Consider the following 22,359-nt stretch of genomic DNA (forward strand, 5'->3'; position numbering starts at 1 on the left):
TCGCCATTTGGCTTGTCCATGGCATCAAGAGTATTTGCAAAGTGCCTCTTTGTGGTAGCAGTTCATTTGAGAAAGCAGAGCATTTTTGTTTGTCCATATTTGGATGATTGGCTGTTGAAAGGTGCTGTTCCTGATAATCTGTTAAACCACATTGCCTATACAACCACCTTTTTTCAGACATAGGGCTACTTTTGAATGTCAAAAAATTGACCCTCCATCCAGCTTTCAAGGAAGCAGTCCCTGCTCTAAAGCATGGGGCACCACAGCATCTCAAAAAAAAGTCACTAGAAGCTTTAAAGATGGGCAAGACGTAATTTTCACTCATCTCTTTTCTCAGAAAGTGCTGCGTTGTTTTTGGCAATTGCAATAAAATTTACTTAATTTTCTTAGAAAATCGGATTATATTGAATGAAATCTAGATTAGTACAGCTGTAAAATAATTAGAAATGTAACTGTAATTTAGATAATGCAGATTCTCTAGGTTTTCCTAATGAAATATTTAAATGAACTCTGAGGTGACAGTGAGGTAGTGGTAAAAAAGGAAAGCTGAAGACTGCTTAAAGTCCAATGGAATCCGACAGTAAAAACCTGACAGAGAAGTGACATACTGAATCTAGTTTTGAATGACAAAAGGGAAATGGAGAGATGAGGTGGATGAGGTAATATCTTTTATTGGACCAACTTCTGATGGTGGGAGAGTCAAACTTTGGAGCTATGCAGAGCATTTCAGGTCTGGGAAAGGTACTAAGAGTGTCACAGCTAAATAAAAGATCAAACAGATGGTTTTGCATAAGTAGTTAGCACATATTCTAAGGGACCATTCAGGATGAAGTGGTCCTTGCACAGGAAATATTTTGATACAGGGGGTGGGGGAATGCACATTCCAAAAGTTCTGTGACAGCAGCCACAGTTGGAAAAAAATAATCTCTTATTTCTGAGAGCTGGATTTTGAGTTCTTTTTTGGACTTATTGGTATTTCCCATGAAATTGCAGTTAGTAACAGATGGAGGAAAAACTTCATTTTGTGATTACCATGGCGCACACTCTCTTTTATCAACACAGGTGGGTTTTTTTAAAAGGAAACATTTGTTTCAGGGGAACGCTGTATGTTCAAAGAGGAATGGTCATTAAATCCCATTGTTTCCGACTGAATAAATGTTACATAAATGTGTTAGCTGATGTTACTTTTTATTTTTCAAGCAAATGATATGCCAACCTGCAATATTTGTAGCCATATATTTTGTTTTTCCTTTCGGTTTATTCTCATGAACTGAAGATGTCTAAAGCACTTCATTAAACAAGTTGGGTTTGGTTTACATGCACTTTGTTAGTGAACACATATATGTTGGGCATAGTGCACACCACCTTAATGTTGTGTTTTATCCAACATGTGGGCAGTTATATTAACTGAATTATGTCTTTCTCACAATCCTGTCGCCATCCATTCACTAATGTCAAGATATATAGCCACAATACCTGCAAAGCTGAAGTCAGCTTTGGCACTGGAAAATATGAAACATGTCAAAGATAAGATACATTTGTTCTTTGTCCTAGTACAAGTTGCAAGGTACTTTCACAGGAAACTGGTTTGAAATGAAGTATCCAAAACTGAGAAAGAAGTCATGGTGCCAGGAAATACAAGATAAAAAAACTAGCTGGTGCTTAGTCTTAGGTGATGTACAGAGTGCTTTTACTTAATAAATAACCATGATACAAATATTAGGTAGGATTGGAAGGGGGGAGTATACTGTGAGCACCGCTTCTATGTAAGGTGAATTTCATGCTGTGATAAACAAGCTTCCCTGAAGGATTCTGTGAAGTAATAATTCTTTTCTTTCTGCGTTGAACTGCATTGTCTTTAGTTGATAAATTTGGCTAGGCTTCACTGTTTGGTCTCTAAAACATTTTTAATATCAAACCACAAGTGTAGTTAAGCAATTGGCTATATTATAGACAGTAACTTTTCAATTTACCTATGTATTGATACTAAACATGAAATGAATAAAAATAAAATATTTACAAAAGCCGTCACTGGCTAATCATACATTAATCTACAACAGGGGTCAGCAACCTATGGCAAGCATGACGACTTTTAGTGGCACGTTGCTGCCTGCTGGGTCCCAGCCGCAGGCCCCACTCAGCCTGCTGCCAGCCTAGGTGAACGGAATCCCAGGCTGGCAGCAGGCTGAGTGGGCCGGCAGCATACCATCAGCATTTTAATTTAATTTTAAATGAAGCTTCTTAAACATTTTGAAAACCTTGTTTACTTAACATACGACAATAGTTTAGTTATATAATATATAGACTTGAGACCTTCTAAAAAATGTTAAAATGTATTACTGGCAGGCAAAACCTTAAATTAAAGTGAATAAATGAAGACTCGGCACACCACTTCTGAAAGGTTGCTGACCCCTGATCTACAAAGATTGTGTTTCAGACTGTAGTGTATTGATTGATTGAGTCCGAATATAGCTTTAATTGAAAGAACGAGCTATTGGCGTGCCAGCCACAATAGTGTTATACATAGCAACTATCCTAGAATGATTTTATCTAAGTGGTTGAGAACGTGAATTTCTGTTCCTTATAATGCCCCAGGATATATTTTGTCCCTTAGGACATTCAGCTATACAGTTAGGATGAGGTACAATGTGTCTTTACAGCAGATATGCAAGGATGCAATTTAGTCTACAACTCTCATCCTTACTAGGTATTACAGAGTAAGCTGCTATGCCTGTACTGAGGCAGAACTTCTCTCTTTAGTATAATCTTTTATAGGTTTGGAGATGGGATTTTCACAGATCTCTTACTAAGTTGTGGTGTAGGCTTGTTTACTCTGAAAATACTTTCTTATCTTTAAATGGTATTTCTCCAACTAAACAAACTCTGTTCTTGTAGTGTTCAAAATGACAGATTTGAGATATTCACATGATTCTGCATATTTTATATTGTAAAATGTTACCATTTAAAAAAGTCATCAGCTCACAACTTCAGGTCCTTGCAGTTTTGTGACTATTAACATTTGAGATTGATTAACTTAAGAATTGGATTTTGAAGCATTTTGTTGAGCAAACTAGTAAATAGTGCTATATGTGGGACTGTTCTTTGTTAATACTTGGCAAAGTCAACCTGAGTCTATGAAACCAAGAAACTCTTTACTGTATTCTGGCTTTCTTGTGTACCTAATCAGTATCTGGAAAGTATGAGTGAAGTAGTAAAAGTCCCTTCCATCCATTTATATCTGGACCACAAGAATATCAGCCCAAATTTGCTTTAGAAGTACCACTCTTTTCTTGCTTTTGATGTTGATCTACATCTGTATATTGGTTGCCTTTCCAAGCACAAATGTCCCCAAGCTGCATTTATACGAAGTTTAGAAATAAATTAATATAGTAATTAACATTAATTTCTTTAACTGCATCATATTTTCTGAATTTACAATGTAGTGTCAACATGTTATAACATGCTGAATTCTGTTCAAGTCATGAACTAATAAAAATGAAAAAAAAATTGAATTTTAATGCCTTCTTGGAAACGGAGATTAGATTGCAATTATTTCAGAATGCCAGTTGGGTCACAATTTGCAAAAGGTTGAGAAAATGTGTATTTCATATATTCTAGTAAAACATTTTTTTAAAGTTTTTACCTATTTTGCTAATTATGTTTGAGTTTTCAAGTGATCAAGAATGATTTTCCTACTCAGAAGTATGCATACCATAGATAGCGCTGCCTGCCTGCTACATGTGTTGAATACAAAGACAAATAGAAAAGACATGAGCACTGAGGAATTTACTCATGCATTTATAAGAGTGTTTGTGTTATAAGAATTGTATTTTGTTTTTATTGTGCTAAGAAAACATTTCTCCTAAATGCTTTGATGGGAAGCAGGATACACATGTCCTGTAAGAAACAGGCTACATTATTAGCAACTATTTTATGTTGAATTCACAACTTCATGTGGAAATAACTTTATCGTTTATTTGAAACAAAATGTATTTCTGCTGGCAAAACTAGAGTTTCTCTCCAATTTTCTGTCTACTGTTTTTGGTGCAAACTCATTGTGTATGTAAATGTTAAAACAATAATGTAAGATCAGATATACATTGAAAGTAATCTTATAATGAGTTTTTAAAAAACTATTAAATAACTGAAAATGAATTCATTTTCACATTAAAATAAGACAGTTTCACATTTTTACATTTAAAGGTTGAACTGATCTGGAGAAACTTGTACTGTAATCTAAGAACTATTTTAATCATTTTAATGGCTGCAATTAATGTAAAATGTATAGGGCCTTAATGAAGATAAATATTTATTGCAAATGTTTAACCACCTTGTGTGTTTTGTGAATTATTAGAAGCTGTATATTTAACACATATTGTATCACAGTGAGAAAGTTTAAAAAACAAACAAACCCAAAACACTTGTAGCACTTTGGAGAGCTAACTTGTGCAAAATAAGAGTTTAAATGTAACTTTTTTTTTTCCTGGAGCTCAAGCACTGAAAAGTTTTATATTTGATCACTTGAGATGGTGGGGTGTGTGGTTTTGTTTTGTTTTGTTTTTCAGTCAATGGGTCTGATCATCATCTGAACTGCTTTCAGGGAATATGAACCTCCTCTGTACTCAGCCCAAAAAATCCCATCCTGATATTTGCTTCTGTAATGGCCTCCTCTGTACCACACTCCATTAAGGTTAGAATGTGCGCAAGCATTGTACCACCAGCCTCCTTTGTGAAAATGGGCACAATTTCCTGTTGGGAGAGAATAAAATAAGTGAAACCTCAGCACTTCAGAGGGGAAATAATAGACGACGAGTTCTCAAACTTTTTTATGCTATGTCCTACATATTAATAGAGTGCTTGTCTTGCAAGCCACTTTGCCTCCCGTTTGTGATGAGATGAATCACTTCTCCTTCCAGTTACAGTTCTCTAAACTCCATTGCAACTACAAACTGCAGTTCACAGAAAATTGCTGGTAATATGAGGAGAGCTGGTTGGTCACATGGTGTTGGTTCTGCTCTTTGATTTCAGCTGCTTAATTATAATGAAAGAAACTAAAAAGCATATTAAATACTTTATTACTTTCCTATGTAAGCAATTGTTAAGAATATCTGCTGTAAACTGTTCTGAAGTACTTTTGCGGTATCAACGTGACTTGTGCCTTAAGTTTCAATATCAGTGATTTGTGGTGAAGTTTACCTTATGAAGGGAGATGATGATCAGTCTTCTCCGAAGTTTTAAAAGTAACAATGATAACAGCAATTGTTTTAAGTTATCATTATTTTTAAGATCCTACCTACGTTGAGGGCCAAAACTGGACAATGATTGGTGCCATTACATGGTATGTTTTTCTGTGCGTCATTTTCAGTTTTTAATCAACCAACAATTTTATATTAGAGCTTTTTATCATTAAAGGGGCATCATCAAAAAGAATAGTATTTTGACTTAAAATGTTGTACTTATTATAGATACAAGTGACATGCAAGGCCCTGATCCTACAAAGACTTATTCATCTACTTAATTTTATTCACCTGTATATAGTCCCATCAATGGGACTACTAAGTAATTCAAGTTAAGCACATGTATAAATCTCTGCAGATGGATTAACTGAGTCATTGTCTATAAGAAAAATTCATCTTGATAAGAATCTTTGAGCTGTAGCTCACGAAAGCTTATGCTCAAATAAATTTGTTGGTCTCTGAGGTGCCACAAGTACTCCTTTTCTTTTTGCGAATACAGACTAACACGGCTGCTACTTTGAAACCTAAATTATTCTGGAGCATGAAGTACTTGATTTGAGTTTCCATCTTCTGTATTATTTCTTGAAACAGTTATATATGCGAAAGGTGGCACTACCAATGGAATCTGTTGCATTGATCAGCTTTTTCATATGTATAACATCATTAAAATTCCCTTACCTGTGTATGTATCTCTATCTCTGTCCAGTGTTGTAAATTGTTTTCCATTGTGCCATATCATGGAATCCCCTGCATTTCCCTGGTAAGTTCCCAGACGCAGCCTATAGAATTCACTTTCAGGCTCCAGGCGAAAACTGCTATATTCTGCATAGACTTTCTTATTACTCCAGTCTTCTAGTTCAATCAATAGCCTATAATTGTCCTGATTGGTAAGCATGTAAATATTTTCTAGTCCCAGCCAGTACTCTCCATCAACATTTCCAAATCCTTTCTGTACAAAGAAAACCAGAATATGAGGTTAAATCTACTAGTTTTTCTGAATCTATTGAATGAAGACATTTACCAGTAGTAGTAGTATATCCCAGTAGAATATGTGTATCTAAACTAAAAACTGTTAAGCTTTTAAACTTCTACGCCATCCTTTCAATTAGTTCCTTTGGGCCAGTTTCTGTCACCTTTATTCAATCTAAGTAGTACTACACCCCATGAGTTGTCTCACTGATATCAGTGGGACTACTGGCAGTATAATGTACTACTCAGCATGAGTGAAGATGTCAGAATCTGATCCTTTTCACCTTTGATTCCCGCAATGTGCTTTTTGAATACTGGAACAATATTTTCTGTGGCACAACAAATGTTGTCCATTAAGACCATATGACTAACCCATTGCATGAAGTACTTTGAGGCACAAAAGATAATTATAGATGAGTAAGCCAATACTCAAGATGCATAACTTTTTTGTATCTTTCACAAGGTAGACTGCCTGATTACATATATAATGAAATATCAATCCATCTGGGTACTCTAAATTTCAGTTCTATTAAATTCAGTAAAGACTATTGGTCTTGAATCACAGACTGCTGGTATGATACCTTTTTGCTAATATTTGCAAGGCATTGCTTCCTTTCCCTAAGAAAATATCCATTTTACTATCAATGTCTAAAGTGTTTTGGAGTTGTAAATAAAATACTCATTGTTTTTCTTTTAATTATGTGGTGTTTAGTAGGATTACAAATTCTTTTCCTCCATAAAACGCTCTAAGTGAGAGCTAGTTTGTGGGCCAGTTTTCCCAAAAAAGTTAAGCAATTGAAAAATCAATTGTGTACGCCTTCTACAGAACTTTCACTTGATACTGAAATGTTCAGAGTTACACTTTTTGAGGCTATTGAAGGTAAGTATTTTATTCAGATTCTGTGTAAAAAGTCTGGTTTTGTGCTTTATTCTTTTAATCTTTTTTCCTTTTATAAAAGAGGGGATAAAGTAAAAATCTTTTATTATTTTGTCATCAAGGATACAGCTTTAACAGTCAGATTCCAAGAAATTCAAAAGTTAAACTTCTCAGAGTAGCCTTAATTCATTCCTTTGCACATTTAAGAGGTAAAATGTATAACATATGACCAGCCATATATGATAATGCCAGTTCACAGATAAGTCTGAACATTAGTCTTTGTGGATTAGCTCCTTCTTAGCTTTTACTTTTCTGTTTTTTCTTCTCTTCAGTTTTTGCTAATTCTTAGTTCTTAGGTAACTGTTTTACTTCTGATTCTTTTTCAATTGTTAATCTTGCAACAAAATTAACTACAGTGAAGAAGAAATGCATTGAAAAATAGCATCTTGTGAATACTGATATCAGATTCTAGTGGTTACTGTCCCCACCAAAATGAAGCTGTTACTTTTCTGAATTCTAAAACTTACCTTATAACTGTCCCAATTCCTAAAGAAATTGACAGATCCATCTGTCCTTTTCTGAATAACTGCCCAGCCTCCAGGGTCCAGGCTGTTCTCACACCATAACTGTACTGGTTCATTGCTGTTTTCAGGTTTGATCATATAAATCCCACTGTTGGAATGCCCAGCTTCTTTGGCTTGTTGACAGTCTTTGAAAGGACCTATTTGAAAAGAACTGCCTTAAGCTTAAGCTTATTTTTTAAAAATGTGCATGCGGGACACAAGTTACATATAACATGTAGTTAGTAGTGTATGTACAAGAAGACTTTGTATTGCAATGCAGGACTTTAACTTAGAGGTGGTAAATATCTGAGATCCCATTTTATTCTTGCTGTTTCCTGCTAGAAAGTACTTACTTTCTAATTTTAACTGCAAATTTAAAACTTCCATGGTAAACATTGCAAAACATCCTTTCCAGTTTATTTGGTTAATTTTATACATTTTGCTTATTTTCCCCCACCAGCCTTACAAATAGATAACTATTTTGCTAAACAGGTCGTGCATTTTTTGACTCTTTACACCTGTTATTTTGGTAAATTTTTTCTTTATTGTGTATCACAAAATTACACCCTGATATTAGATAAGCAAATAATGCAACTTGCATTTCATAACTACTTTAGCCTATATAGCCTTACCAAATGTCAGATGCTGGCTTACTTCTTCCCTATAATACATACATTTGATGGTGGTCATAAAGTAAAAAGTAAACTAGAATTCAGCAGAACTAGAATTTAATTAGAAAACTTTTTTCAAATTCTGCAAACCCTCTGACAGGAACCTTTATAAATCTAATGATTTTTATACTTCCATTTCTTGACAGTTACAATATGTGTGCATGGCTATTAGCCAGGATAGCATGCAAGCAGTGGATGAGATATTTTTGAGCAGATAATAGTGTTCATTTGTTGAGTTTCAAACCTACAGTTATGTAGAAATGCAGCTGCTGACAGTAGCTCTTCAAAGTTCTCTTTTAGGCTCTGAGTACTATATTTACAAAACATACTCCACTTCTGAAAGAAGATGTATGAGCGTTCAGTAGGAAACACTGTCAGCTTACATTTTGGAGATCCTTCCTATGTTGGTGTGTCCCTCTTAAAAGATTAGAAATCTAGCTATAATTTCAACCTCCACTAATCCCTTCCCCCACAAAAAAAATTAATGCTGTTACTACATCACTATTTATATTGATTTTGGACTGGTTTTAGACCATCTTCTTGTCAGTTTTTTCATAATGAAGAACTGGATATGTTCTGATAATGACTAGCTAGTGATAAATCCCTTAAATGCAACTGATTTGAAAAATCAGTATACTTAATAAGTCCAAATAAAAGTTAACATTCTGTTTAAAGTGTTTGATTACTATTTTGTTGTGTTTATAGTATAATATAAACATATTAATAAATTGATCAGTTGTCTCCATATAAGCTCATGCTACATCTAGAGTAACCATTATTGGATTACTATTCTGATACTGATTTGAAACAATAAACCTAACCTGCCCAATTAACAATTTAAACAAATAGTAATATAGTGATTATCTTTTAAAAATATTTTAAGAGGGTTTTTTTTCAGTTCTCTTCAATTACTAAGATGATGGACTAGGTACAACAATCTTAATTTGATCTCTGCTCTATTTTGGAACAAAAAGATGGATGTGCAATTTCTATCCTTTGGTAACCCACCTGCTAAATTCAGGGAGAATATTCCATGTGTGAGGGCAGTCTGGAAGGAAACACACTGAAGTTTGTTGGTGGTATTCCTTTAATGTTCTTGCTTAGTGAAAACCATTTTCACCCTTAACTCCATCTTAATGGAGGTTCTTTATGTGTTTCTTTAAAGACTTGTGAGTAGTAGTCTGATATTAACTGTGGAAACCTGTAATCAACTAGGATATCCATAGAACTAGTGCACAGCTGTTAAAAGTTGATATCGAGCTTGAATCTCCATGCAGCTTGAAGTTGTGGGCAAATGGAACCATGACTTATTTATTACTTGTCTCTGAGATTTCATTCTTTATTAGCAAGTCATTGGGGCTTGTAATTCTCCAGAGTCAAGCATTTTAGGAGTCCTGGTTATTAAAAGCTTATCCAGTTATACTTTTAACTATCTTAAATCATGACTTAAGGGTTTAGAGCAGTTGAAAAGAATAATAACCTGGTAACAACTCAGAGTGCTTAGAAACACCACTGGAACATAGGTGGCAATCCTGACTGAGCCCTTTGGCAAATGTTGATGGCACTAATAACTACAAGAAGTTCTGCGGGAATTGATTCATGATTTCTATAAATTGTGTTGGTGTACTATCAATGTTTGCAACTGACTAGACCTTTTGTCCAAGCTAGTGGTGCATATAGACACCTGGTTGTGGCATAGTAAAGGACTTGTGCCATTAAAAAGCCCCATTGGTATATCAGCAGCACTTCGAGCTGCTGATCCATATTTTTACAAGTCAGAAACACTGCCAGTGTACTGGCAACATTAAGAAGTTTGCAAGGCACATGGCAACAATCTGTCTAGCTAACTAATGACACTTTAAAGTTAAGGAATTTTTACTTTAAAATTTGAAAACCCATGTTTATAAAACTGGGTCTTTCAGAATTCTCAGAAACCTAGGTAACTAAACTAGATTTTGAAGTGTAAAGACTGGATTGGTTTTTGAACAAAAAATGGTGCTTACGTATCAGAGAAGTGTTAATTCTAATATCTGAAAGATGGCTTGTTTAGGATTTTCTTGAAACTTCCTCAAATTCTCCCTTTCCAGTTTTATTACTCATGAGAAATTTAAAAATGAGTTTTGGAAAGCTGGATGGATGAAAAATAGGATTAATAACAGAAACTGTAATAGAAACAAAATTATTGCTACTTCCTTCCCAACGTATCCAAAGCTGTCCCTACCTTTCAGTCATTACTTCCAGCCTTTGGCCATGCCTTGATAATCTCCCATTTTGAGCACTGTAGCTTTCTTTGCTTACCTTCTCAACACCCACTTCATCCCATCCAGTGTATTCAAAATGCTGCTGCCAAAATCATTTCCCTTGCTTGCTGCTTTGACATATTTGCCACCTTTGAATCATTTTGTTTGCTCTGTATTACCTTCCCTTGCCTGTTCTAACTTACTCCATTCTTTTGTATTTTGTCTGAAGGTGTCCAATTGGAGTGAAAGTTCCCCGGGGCATGGGGAGCTTTCTGTAAACTGCCTAGCACAATTTGATGATGTGTTTAAAAAAAAAAAAACACAGTGTGGCTCCATAATAAATGTTGTTCTAAAACAACGTATTGATTTATAAAAGATGTGAAAACATGAAAAATAGCAAAGCTTTATAATGTAGATTGAAATATTGAGAACAGTTGCTGAAATACTGCGTTCTGTGCAGAGGAAAGGAATCTAGGACTCTTTTATTTCCAGGACCATTAGAGACCAAAGCAAACGGTAGAGCTATTTGACTCACTACTAAGCAATGGAAGGTCACAATAGTCTATTTACATGGTAGCTTTTGACCATTGCTAAAATTCAGCTGGCATCACAGGATGCAATTTGTCTAAATTTTGATCCTTAGAATTGTAGACACTGCTGATGTAAAATGTTGAAGTGGTAGAAGAGGTTTCAAAGTTTTATGTTCTAGAATGAAGGAGTGAATAAATCCAACAAATCCTTTAGCTTTAACTATCTTGTATCACTTTCTTGGGACGAATAAATCCTTTGATATATGATGGCATAGGGATTATGATCTTTTTTGGTAGTTGTTCACTGAAAATAAGATGCCACAAGTACTCCTTTTCTTTTTACTGGAAATACTGAGATTTGTGACTTGATAAAATAGTTAACGGTAGTGCCTGAACATAAATTAATCTTTCTTCCTTCGACAGATTTTTCTCTCTCCACCAAATTCTGTCCAGTTACGAAGTTAGATGCTGGTATGAGTGAGAACATGGTATGGCCCCTTGTGTCTCATAGTCATACCTGTTTACTGAAAAACCAAGTTTTAATACTACTTACTGTCATTATTGAAGACCCAAATACAGAAATTAGAGTGGAATTCTTTTCTGGTTTCCACATCAACAAAATTAACTAAGTTCTAATTACCTATTCTTATTATCGTTGATGTCATAGCCAGAAAGAAAGGTTTACTATTTCCTCATGAAAACCAAGGACATAATTTCTTTAACAGCTTTTGGTTTTTAAGAATGAAATATTAACATGAACAGAGACCATAACTTTGGAATTTTGTTAAATACGTGAGAACAAAGGAGAGCAGAAGTATTTCACAAAACTACACCTAATCTTTTAGCACTTACAACATATGCATTTAAGATTTTGAGAGGAGCATAGGACCCATGTCTTCCTTGTTTGCTTGGGTGCTGCTGGTAATTTTCACTTTCTGAGATCGTGTCCTAATTTTTTACTATTACAATACCAAAAATTGCATCCTAAGTATATAATGATTTAGCAAATCTGATGGTTGATCTTTAGTGCATGACACTTTGACATATGTTAGGTGGTGAAAAAGGAAAACAACGATGGGATATTACTGTTTTCTTAGGATGGAATATAACTTTAAAAAAAACAAAACACCTGATGCCTGTTTTGAGTAGAACAGATGGCGGATGACCTAATGTAAATTGTCCAGAGACTTTGTTATTGCTGAGCAATTGCAATTTGTACTGGAATGTCTTTCATAAGTATTTTGGAGATATTAAAGGAGAATCCCAAAATCAAAGAAATAAAAACTAAATAGCTAAAAAACATGATTATTGAACAAAGATGTGTGAGAGGCCATTAATGTTCACTTGTCTTGTATGAAAAACTGAAGTACAGATGAAAATTATACTTTTCTTCTTGTTATTTTTAAGAGGTATTATTGCTTGTGTGAATAGTGACAACTATAGTTAAATGTGCCTACAACTGGAACTGGAAATAAGGCATATATTTTTAACAGTGAGAGTAATTAATCACTGGAACAATTTACCAAGGGTCATAATGGATTCTCTATCGCTCACAATTTTTAAATCAAGAGTGGATGTTTGTCTAAAAGATATGCTCTAGGAATTATTTTGGAAGAATTCTATGGCCTTTGCTGTACAGGAGGTCAGGCTAGATGATCACAATGGTCCCTTCTGGCCTTAGAATCTGTGTTGAGACTTTTATTAAAACAGCACTGACTCCAAAACTTGGGAATAGACTGTTGAAATTGGGCAGAGAGACTGTTTTTAAGGAGGAAAGATGCTTTTGATATTCCACCGAAAATTGATTGGTTATGAGCAGTTGAAGATTGTAGTTCACACACGTGTGGTAGGTTTTAATTATTTTCAACCAACAATAACTTTTAATTTCTACAGAGGAAATATTTTTTAAACTAAGTACTTAAAATAAGGAAATAAGAGAACTTAAGTACTTAAAATAAGTAGTTTGTTTTGCACGGGCATAAGGGTCCTCATACACAGATCAAGTTACGAACTGGGACCAAATGTATTAATAATTTGTTTTGATAAAGTAGTTACAAATATAAATATTCAGTTTAATTGCCATGCAGAACAGTTGTATTTTTTTATTTTAAATTAATTGTCCTGTGTGCAGCTTTCCTCCTACCTTTAGTAAGATACTTAAAATTAACTGTTGCATGATGTCCTTACTTGCTGTGCAGTCCAGCTTGTTCACTGAGGCTCAGATTCAGAAAATTACTTAAATGTGTGCCCATCTTAAGAATGAAAGTGACTGCACTGAAGTTTAAAATTAAACATTAAGTATATTGCTTAATTGGCACCTGAGTGCCTGACCTGCTCCCATTGACTTCAAAGGATTCTTGAATGAAGCTTAAATTGCTTCTTATTTTTTTGTTAGGAATTGAATATACAACTGAGGTTTATTTAATTAATTTATCTTAATTAATAATTTTGCGTTTATGTATGCATCTTGAATTTGTATAGAAAACACTTTTTTCCCCTTTAGGAACTTGTCTTCTGTGAGATTGATTTCTCTAATATTTTTACCTCGGTGTAAAAAGTAGTTTTCCCAGTGTGTTATGTATTTTCCTTCCAACCCACAATTAAAGATACTAATACCTGTTTTATGTAAACTATTTCCTGCAGTTGTAGCTTGACTGTGACTCAGTACTTGAGAAGAACAGTTGTTTCAAATATAATGAGAGAAAAATATGCTATAACCTATCCAGAAGACAGTTTTACCTTTCATTATACAATCTTTTCTTCATTTTAACAACATTTATCTGATGAGGACAACCTTATTGGGTTTTGTTAGTCTTATTTGGCAGTCTTCATTTGTAAATTTTCTGCATCGTCTTCTAAACTAACATCCCCCTCTTGTTGTTTTTCACTTTTCCTATTATTTTCCAGCCCTTTTCTCTTCTGCACTGCTTTATCACACGTTGGTACCTTAATTACAGGAAACGGAGAGAACTAGGAATAGCTTTGTAATTTATTGTATACTGGTTTTTATTTTAACTTTTAATTATCTACATTTTACCAGCTTTGGAACTACTTAATCCTTTTTCTCCCACCTCTGTACAGGATGCACATTCTTAAAATTCACAGACCTCAGTATTTAAAGGAAACACACAGCAAATGAACCCATTAATGTTAGAATTAATTGACTGAGATTCCTTTAACTTAGTTTCCAGAAATGTGTAGAGGAGAGAGGAGACTTTTTGATAAATGTTTTACAGAATACATTTATTTGTGGTGTTGCTTTTCCTCATATGTACATACCTATCTGTTTATAATTATAAAACTGAGGGAATGAGTATCTGGGGAAACAATAAATCCCCATGTAGTTTTGTTTAAAAGTTGGTTTTGTTTTTTTTTAAGAGACTTCTGCTGTTGCTGTCCGACTAGCCATTAACATAGCTTTTTTTATATTGGCTCTGTTTCCTTTCTGCCACTTATAGGTGATTTAAATTCTCATGACATCTGGCATTTCAGTTGTAATGTGGGCTAACTTTTCCCCAACCCCAAGCTATATAGTCAATCTTTTTATCAACAGCAGGTTGGTTGTAGTGTATGTAGAATAGTCACAATAAATGTGTGTTTTCACCCTCAGGAACACAGTTGAATATCCAGCTGAGTCTAAAACCCAGTTCAGAGCATTTTTGCTAGATAAGCTCATAAAAGGCAAGAAAAAAGAAAGTTACTTGGATTAAAAAAAAAGATAATCCAAACTTTCATGATTGAGCAGAATAAATTATGACAGTTTGTGATGCAGCTGGAAATAATTCTATGAAGTTTTTTTTAATAACCAGTGTGGATAAAAATCAATGATTTTTTTAATTTAAATAGGCTTGGTCCTTAAAAATCCAATCTAAAGATAGATACATTATAGCTCAAAGGCATCTCATCATAGAATATGGGTTATAAATTCTAATTCTATAGTATGAGACAATATGTTCATGTGATGTTTAAGAAAAGTTTTGTAAATAAGTTCCAATCGTTCATGGATTAGGGACCCAATCTTATGGGGTTCCACGGGCTTCTGTATAGCTTATTTAGGTTAAACTTTCTATCTACCCAATGGGACTCGGTGCTCAATCTAAAAGATACCATCAGAGGCGCTTAGTTTTGCAGTTCTCAAACTGTGGATTTGTCTCTCTAGAGGTAACATGCTTGTTAACAGCAAAAATGTTTTAAAATAAATAATATAGAGAGGTGAGAAATAAGACCTCAACCCTATTGTCCCTCTGCAAATTGAGTACATAGAGTCAATCCCTTATCTCTCTCTAAAAGTGCAAAGTTTAAAAAAGTTCAATGAATAGAAGATTATTGGGAGCAGAATAGATTTGGACAAGGAGAAGAAGTCTGGAGATAAATGTGAGAAGCAAGGGACATATGCTTCTTTTGTTAAAATATTATATGTTTGCTGTTGAAGAAAATCCGGAATACTTAACTTGTTGTTTTAGTTAAATAAAACAATTTAACTGTCTGTCTGGTGTTCTCCTCCTAATACAGCATGGAAAGAAAGTCCTCCAAATATTAATGATTAACCTGTTGAATTGGAGATAGTTCACAACCCAAAGACTTCATAAATATCTGCTTCAGTTACCTTTGGTAAATGAAATAACCAAACAGTCATTCATTTTCTGATATAGCTGTAAAACTAATCTGAAAAGTTTTCAAAATAAATCACTGTTTAAAAATGCATAGTGTGTACCTTCTAAAAATGAAACCTACATCTATCTCTTGATTTGTGAAAAATAGGTATTAAGGTTATAACAACCGACAAGAAGGCACTTTTATGTAGAAAACCATGATTAAATCGAATCTTCCTGACTAGTGATTTAAATCATGATTTAATTTGATTTAAATCAAATCTACCCTATTAATAAGACCTTTAGGAATCATGATGGAGTTCCAGTAACCCCCCAGATTAAATGCATTTTTCTTTCATTGTGACTGGTTTGTTTTTAATACTTTGTGAATCTATATAATTGGATGAAGTAGGACAGTGAACTGAAAACATTTAGTGAATCTCCTAAATGTGCGTTCATGATATTTTCATAAAGAAAACAAATGCAATATTATCTTTTCCTTGCTGGAAAAAATGTTGTTTTTCATTTTAAGTATCTATGGTTGGTATTTTTAAAAGAGCCTAAATGAGTTAGGCACCTAACTTCAATTTTTGTGGGAGTTGGTTGTCTTACTAGCCTAGGCTCCTTTGAAATTCTCAGCCTAAAGAATAAAAAGTTGTTTAGAGGATCATTGTGACATCAGATTATCCTGTTATCACAAAATCAAAATCCGCCAAGTGTTAAGAATTCATTAAGGCTGGAAACACAACAGTGCAATAATACACAGTGAGTGTAAATAGAACTGGTGAGTACAGCAAACATTGCTAGCTGCATTTACTGCCAGGAAGTTTCTCTTTTCTTTGCTGTTCACAAATTCTAATGTAACTTGTGGGACAATAATGTTCATAGAAAAAGTAATAAGTAAGTATCAGACAATGTTTGCAGAAATCAAATTTTGTTTCCAAGTTATGCTCATCCAGTCTGGAAGTAAAAGTAGTTCTCTGCAACCTGTAATCAGTGAGACTTACCTACACAGCTTGAATTTCAAATATTAAATACTTGCAGCAAAGTTCTCATGTTATCTACAGGTCAAGAATTAGTCATAGAAATTATTTGACAAATAAATTTGAGAAAATCTACAGCTGCTGTCAACCTATTTATCATCAAGAGGCTGAATTTGCTGAATAAATTATTCCTTTTGAATTATTCATTCCACTCTAGTTGTAAGTAAGCATTGTAAGTGGGTTGCCTATTTGTTTACATGACATACTCTTTATTTTGGACATAATGTTAGTCAACTCACCTTCATTGATTAAAGTTAGTGGTGGTATCCTGAAAGGACTTTTTGTAGGAAAAGTAGCTGGATCAGGTGGTGGCCTTATGTCTCTGTCTCTAGGATAACTTGGGTCCCTCTGTATCTCATTACCTCCCAAAAGGCTGGGAGTATAGTGCTGGCTGTTAGGAATGTGCTGTGGCACCACCTGAACAAGAGGAGGAGATCCATCGGTGTCCTGTCGTGACAGTATCTGCAAGCACTGCTCTTCCAATAAAGAGATAATCACAGACTGATTATTTACAAGATCTGTTAGTGCTGCATATTTTATTTCAAGCTCCCTGTATCGTGTTGCCATTTTCAACATTTCTGTTGTAACATTGAGGATTTTATTTTCCAGTTGGGAAAGCTCAAGTGAATTATCACGCTTTCGGATTATCTCATGCAAGAGCTGCATGTAGAGCTGAGTGACTCGGGAGTTCATGTTGCGACTTTCTTTTCTCAGCAGTTTTACCTCATTCACAATATTTCCATCCACATCCACCACTAGCTGCAAGATATCAATCTCGCGTTTCTGCTTGGACAATACTTCCTTCAGGTTCTCTATGTCCATCCTTGTGATTTCATCTTTTCTGTTATCTGCTCCTAGTCCTTTGGTGTTTACACAAATTGGCCCTGTTATTTTTTGTTCAGGAACCAAGAAAGTATAACCACATTTTTTTCCTTCCTCTCCACCATCTGTTGAACGAGGGTGCCTCTTCGTGGATATTTTATTGAGTTTAGACTTTTCTGTGCAGTGTCCTGTAGACAGTAGTAGGAATAATAGCACACCCAAAGTCCATGTAGAGATCTTCATTTTGAGATGAATGTGATGGCTTTCAGAAGACTAATCATTGGATAAATAGAAAGCAAGTTGTTAATTAATCAGAATCCAGTTTTAAGGCCTTACTTTATATCAAGTAACATATCTTGGAAGAGCACTAATTTTTACTTATGACACAAATGCAATTGAGACTTATCTGCCATAGATGCTGGCCAAACTGAGATTTTCTTACCATGTTAAATTTAATTTTCACAAAATTACTTATTTATTTGGAATTACACTGCATTGAGCAACTTGCCTCCTTTCTTTGAAGCATCAAGACCTGAAAGATTTCAAGCAGTAGACATATTTTAGCTTTAATTTGAATGAATACATTTTCAGAAAACAAGCTCCAATGTATTCAGATAACACGTAGTTCTTTGATCATAAGCCTGGCTACATACATTTATAAATATTAAAATAGAAAGGGAAATATTGTAAAATACTTTTGTAGCCAAAAAAATAAGCAAACCCTGATTTGGGATTTCCAGAAAATCTGAGGTTTTTTGTAATTTGCATATTATTAGCCTTAGTTCTACATATTTTTATAGTTATGTCTACAGCTAGATTTACAACTAGTGGCTTTGGAGCTCTCCCTAACATGTTTGTCATAATTTTACTTTTAAAAAAATGTATTCAAGTAAATTTGGTTTGTAAGAAAAGGTAATGATAGGGTTAGCTGTGAGATCATATGCCCTGACTTGATGAAAATGTGATTATCTTTTTTCATATATGAATGAAAACAAGTAAGAGATGATCTTTGTTTTTGTGAAACTAAATATTTAGAATTTAGTGTCTGGGATCATTTGATATTTAATATTGACTACTACACACTAGGGAATGTTGAGTGCCTGCCAGCAGGGTCTACATGGGCCAGTTAGTGTGCAACATGTTGGTTCACTTAAGAATTCACACCCCTCTAGTGTACGTTACTGCACCTTGTGGACAAGCCCATCATTTTAATGACAATTCTGCTGAAACAGTTCGTTAGCAAAGCATATTTGCCTTTTGTGACTTTTTCTCCTAAAAGTTTGATTTCTAATCTGAGGTATAGCAGAACAAACACACCGCAAAACTACAAATCGTGGTTGTATCAAGTTTGATAAAGGGGGGGAACCATTTCCCACAAATTGTTCTGTATTTCAAATTATATTTTCTTCAGTAGGTAAATATTTACCTTTCAGAAAACACACAAGCTGGTGAATGGACTACATTCTGGTAGACGTGAAGAAGCAATAGGAGTATTTGTTAAAGTTATGCATGCTTTTAGTGTCCTAAATAGTATTAATGGATTTTTATTGCCAGTCATTTTTTAAAAAAAGTCTTTAATAAGCTGTCCTTTTCCCTGACATCTTTATGATAAGTTTGCCATTATTCCAGATAACTTGTAAACAAGCCACCCCTTAATCTGTAAAAATGTCAAACATACTTTATCAGCTATAACTACGTTAGTCTTTTAAACATATGACACATTAAAATAATGTTTGCTTAAATTGTTATGTAGGGAATTAAAGCATTGAAAAATCTGAGGACTATTGATTACATTTTCCCATTTCTCTTTGTTTTGGTATTTGAGGTTATAAAATAGTGAGTGGTATTCAGATCCAGAATAAATTAATTATTTTTGTCATTATCTTTGGCTAATTGAGTTGTGGAAAGGTGGTGGCTTTGGAGTTGATTCACTTTTGTCAGGGAGATTTCCCTCTCTCTCTGCGTTTCCTCTCGTCTCAGCTATGGGTGGAGCTGACATTAATCTTTCTCTCCTCCTTAGCCTAATATTAGCAGATTGTACACGATATTGCACAGTGGTCTCTGTGTGGCTTATCAAGAGCAACAGAATAAAGCTGAATAGACGTTCATTGGTTTCATGCTGCACTTGCCACTTTTGCACAAATGCTTTGTGCAAAAATATCAGCCCAGACACAATTCTCCCCTTCAGGAGGGAAATTGGTGAGACCCTATGGTACAGGGGTGGGTAACCCTTGATACACTGTATACCCCACTCATCCCCATTTTCACTGGGCAGTCCCTAAATGGAAACAGCTGTTCCGCACCCACAACAGGACTGGCAAAGTCCAGAGAGAAAGAGAGACGGAGACTCCTCACCTATAATAAAAAAAAAAATTGCCTTTAGCCTAAAGGAAGATGCACTGGGCTTGGATTCAGGTGGCCATAAGTTCTTATTTTACCTATGTAACTCACTGGTATTAGGGTTGCAAAATGTACAAAATTCTTGATATTCCTGTTTTAGTAGGGGAGGGGAAAGACAGACAAATATAACTTCCTTCAGTCCACCTGATTTTACTATTTGGGGTGGTAAATGAGATGTTGCACAAAATCTCTTCTGGTAATTGTGGAAAGAGAAACCAGATCTCTAAGATGACAGACCCAAATATCATTCACTTAAACACACTTCCTTTCAAAGTAAAAATGCCAAATCTTTGGTTGTCCTGTTTGTAACCACTACTCTAGTCATTAGACCACATGTCCCAGCCACAGCCCGGAATTAAACCTAGAAATCTTGATTCCCAATGTTCTGTTTCTGTCTAGCAAATAGTTGTATAAACTACTGGTAAATTGTCAGGTTCCCCTCTACGATCTGGTCCATATACAGGATGTCTGTTTCTGCTGTCAATTACTCTTTTGGTTTAAGTTGCAGAGATCTGTACTCTGTATCTGAAGGTCCTGGTTTCAAAAACTGTTGATGACTTACACAGGAAAATACAATATGTGGTCGTATAATTAAAAGGTCACAATATATTTGAACAAGGTGTCAGAATTCAGGTTGCCATTAGTCATCTTAATTATGGCATTTACTAATTTGTGAGTAATTGATTTTGCAAATTTCACATTTTTATATTGATTTAACAATCAAGACCTTCAGTGTTTAACCAGAACGTTGAATATTTACACGGTTCTTCTGTTTTGACCAGCAAGAAAATATTATAGAATATATTTCTAGTCTTTTTTTTTTTAATTGGATTACTAGACTGCCGGAGTTAAATGTTGTGTTTCAAACAAATTGCCACTGTTAAAAGACAATTGTAATTAACATTTAATTGAAATAAAGAAAATTTATATTCCTGCGTATTTCACAATTTGTACACAGTAACAAATGATTTTCAATAACAAAACATTTAGAGAGAAAATATACCATTTTAAATACTTTTTCCAGAAGCAGAATTTGTGTGGGTGTTTTGTTAAATAACTGCTAAAGGTACACTGTCTGTGAAGTCAGCAATGATTTTTGTCATGCTATTTGTCATGTATTTCAGGACAAATTATGGGATAGTCCTAGTAAAAAGGACAAAAAGTCAAAGATGGGCGTTATTATGCTACACTAAATCACTCATCTGTATAGTCTAATCTATATGAAGGTAATCCCCTTCCCCACATGTGTAATGTATTTAGCCAATTGTGCAATGCTTAGTGTTGGAAGTTCGAGGTAAACTTTCAGGTGACTCATGGTAAAAATATCAGAGATTAGTGTCATTTTCTGTAATATACTGTACTTCTCAACAGACCCTGGACCAATTGAACTAATCAAACTAAATTTGTAATCCCAACCTGGCTCTCCTAACTCCCTTTAAAAATGATTTGTTATAATTGGGGTGAAGAAGACTTAAAAATATGAACTTGATTAAAAAAACAATGTTCTGGTCCTTTGTTTTCACATACACATTTCAAAAATAGTCTTGTAAATATTTTTTAAATTATGAATATTATGGAATATATAACTGTCAAAAAGACACAACCTAAGTAACCATTTTAAATTTATTGAAAAAAATGGAAATAAAATTAGTATACTGTAGTTTTTTCTCTGAAATACAAGTAATATAATTTCTTAAAAGCAAATGTACTGTAATAAAGCACCTAGTCCATTCAGATATTCTGCTGTAGTCCACTTCTGTATATTCTTTTAACGAACTAATTACATATATAGGTCTCTATCCTGTAAACACATATACATTAATCATCATATGAGTAAAATGACAGGTTTCAGAGTAGCAGCCGTGTTAGTCTGTATTCGCAAAAAGAAAAGGAGTACTTGTGGCACCTTAGAGACTAATAAATTTATTAGAGCATAAGCTTTCGTGAGCTACAGCTCACTTCATCGGATGCATTTGGTGGAAAAAACAGAGGAGAGATTTATATACACACACACAGAGAACATGAAACAATGGGTTTATCATACACACTGTAAGGATAGTGATCATTTAAGATAAGCCATCACCAGCAGCAGGGGGGGGGAAAAGGAGGAAAACCTTTCATGGTGACAAGCAAGGTAGGCTAATTCCAGCAGTTAACAAGAATATCAGAGGAACAGTGTGGGGTGGGGTGGGGGGAGAAATACCATGGGGAAATAGTTTTACTTTGTGTAATGACTCATCCATTCCCAGTCTCTATTCAAGCCTAAGTTAATTGTATCCAGTTTGCAAATAAATCCAATTCAGCAGTCTCTCATTGGAGTCTGTTTTTGAAGCTTTTTTGTTGAAGGATAGCCACTCTTAGGTCTGTAATCGAGTGACCAGAGAGATTGAAGTGTTCTCCAACTGGTTTTTGAAT

The 22,359-nt window shown here is 34.5% G+C and overlaps 2 protein-coding genes across 20 annotated transcripts in view; one reads left to right on the plus strand and one right to left on the minus strand.

Annotated features, from left to right (window-relative positions):
- RALGPS2 (Ral GEF with PH domain and SH3 binding motif 2) overlaps positions 1 to 22,359 on the plus strand; it is a 275,554-nt gene that overhangs the window by 157,254 nt on the left and 95,941 nt on the right. The window lies entirely within an intron of this gene.
- Positions 4,543 to 22,359, minus strand: part of ANGPTL1 (angiopoietin like 1) — a 30,439-nt gene continuing 12,622 nt past the window's right edge. For all 3 annotated transcript variants that reach the window (XM_038412451.2, XM_043491446.1, XM_043491448.1), the window contains 4 exons: positions 16,962 to 17,817; positions 7,611 to 7,804; positions 5,916 to 6,186; positions 4,543 to 4,749 (listed from right to left, as the gene is read on the minus strand). In XM_038412451.2, coding sequence (XP_038268379.1) covers positions 4,562 to 4,749; positions 5,916 to 6,186; positions 7,611 to 7,804; positions 16,962 to 17,787 — 1,479 coding nt within the window. In that variant the 5' untranslated portion in view covers positions 17,788 to 17,817 and the 3' untranslated portion in view covers positions 4,543 to 4,561. The remainder of the gene's footprint in view (positions 4,750 to 5,915; positions 6,187 to 7,610; positions 7,805 to 16,961; positions 17,818 to 22,359) is intronic.

The sequence above is a fragment of the Dermochelys coriacea genome, chromosome 8 (genome assembly GCF_009764565.3).
Source record: "Dermochelys coriacea isolate rDerCor1 chromosome 8, rDerCor1.pri.v4, whole genome shotgun sequence".
Lineage (NCBI taxonomy): Eukaryota > Metazoa > Chordata > Testudines > Dermochelyidae > Dermochelys > Dermochelys coriacea.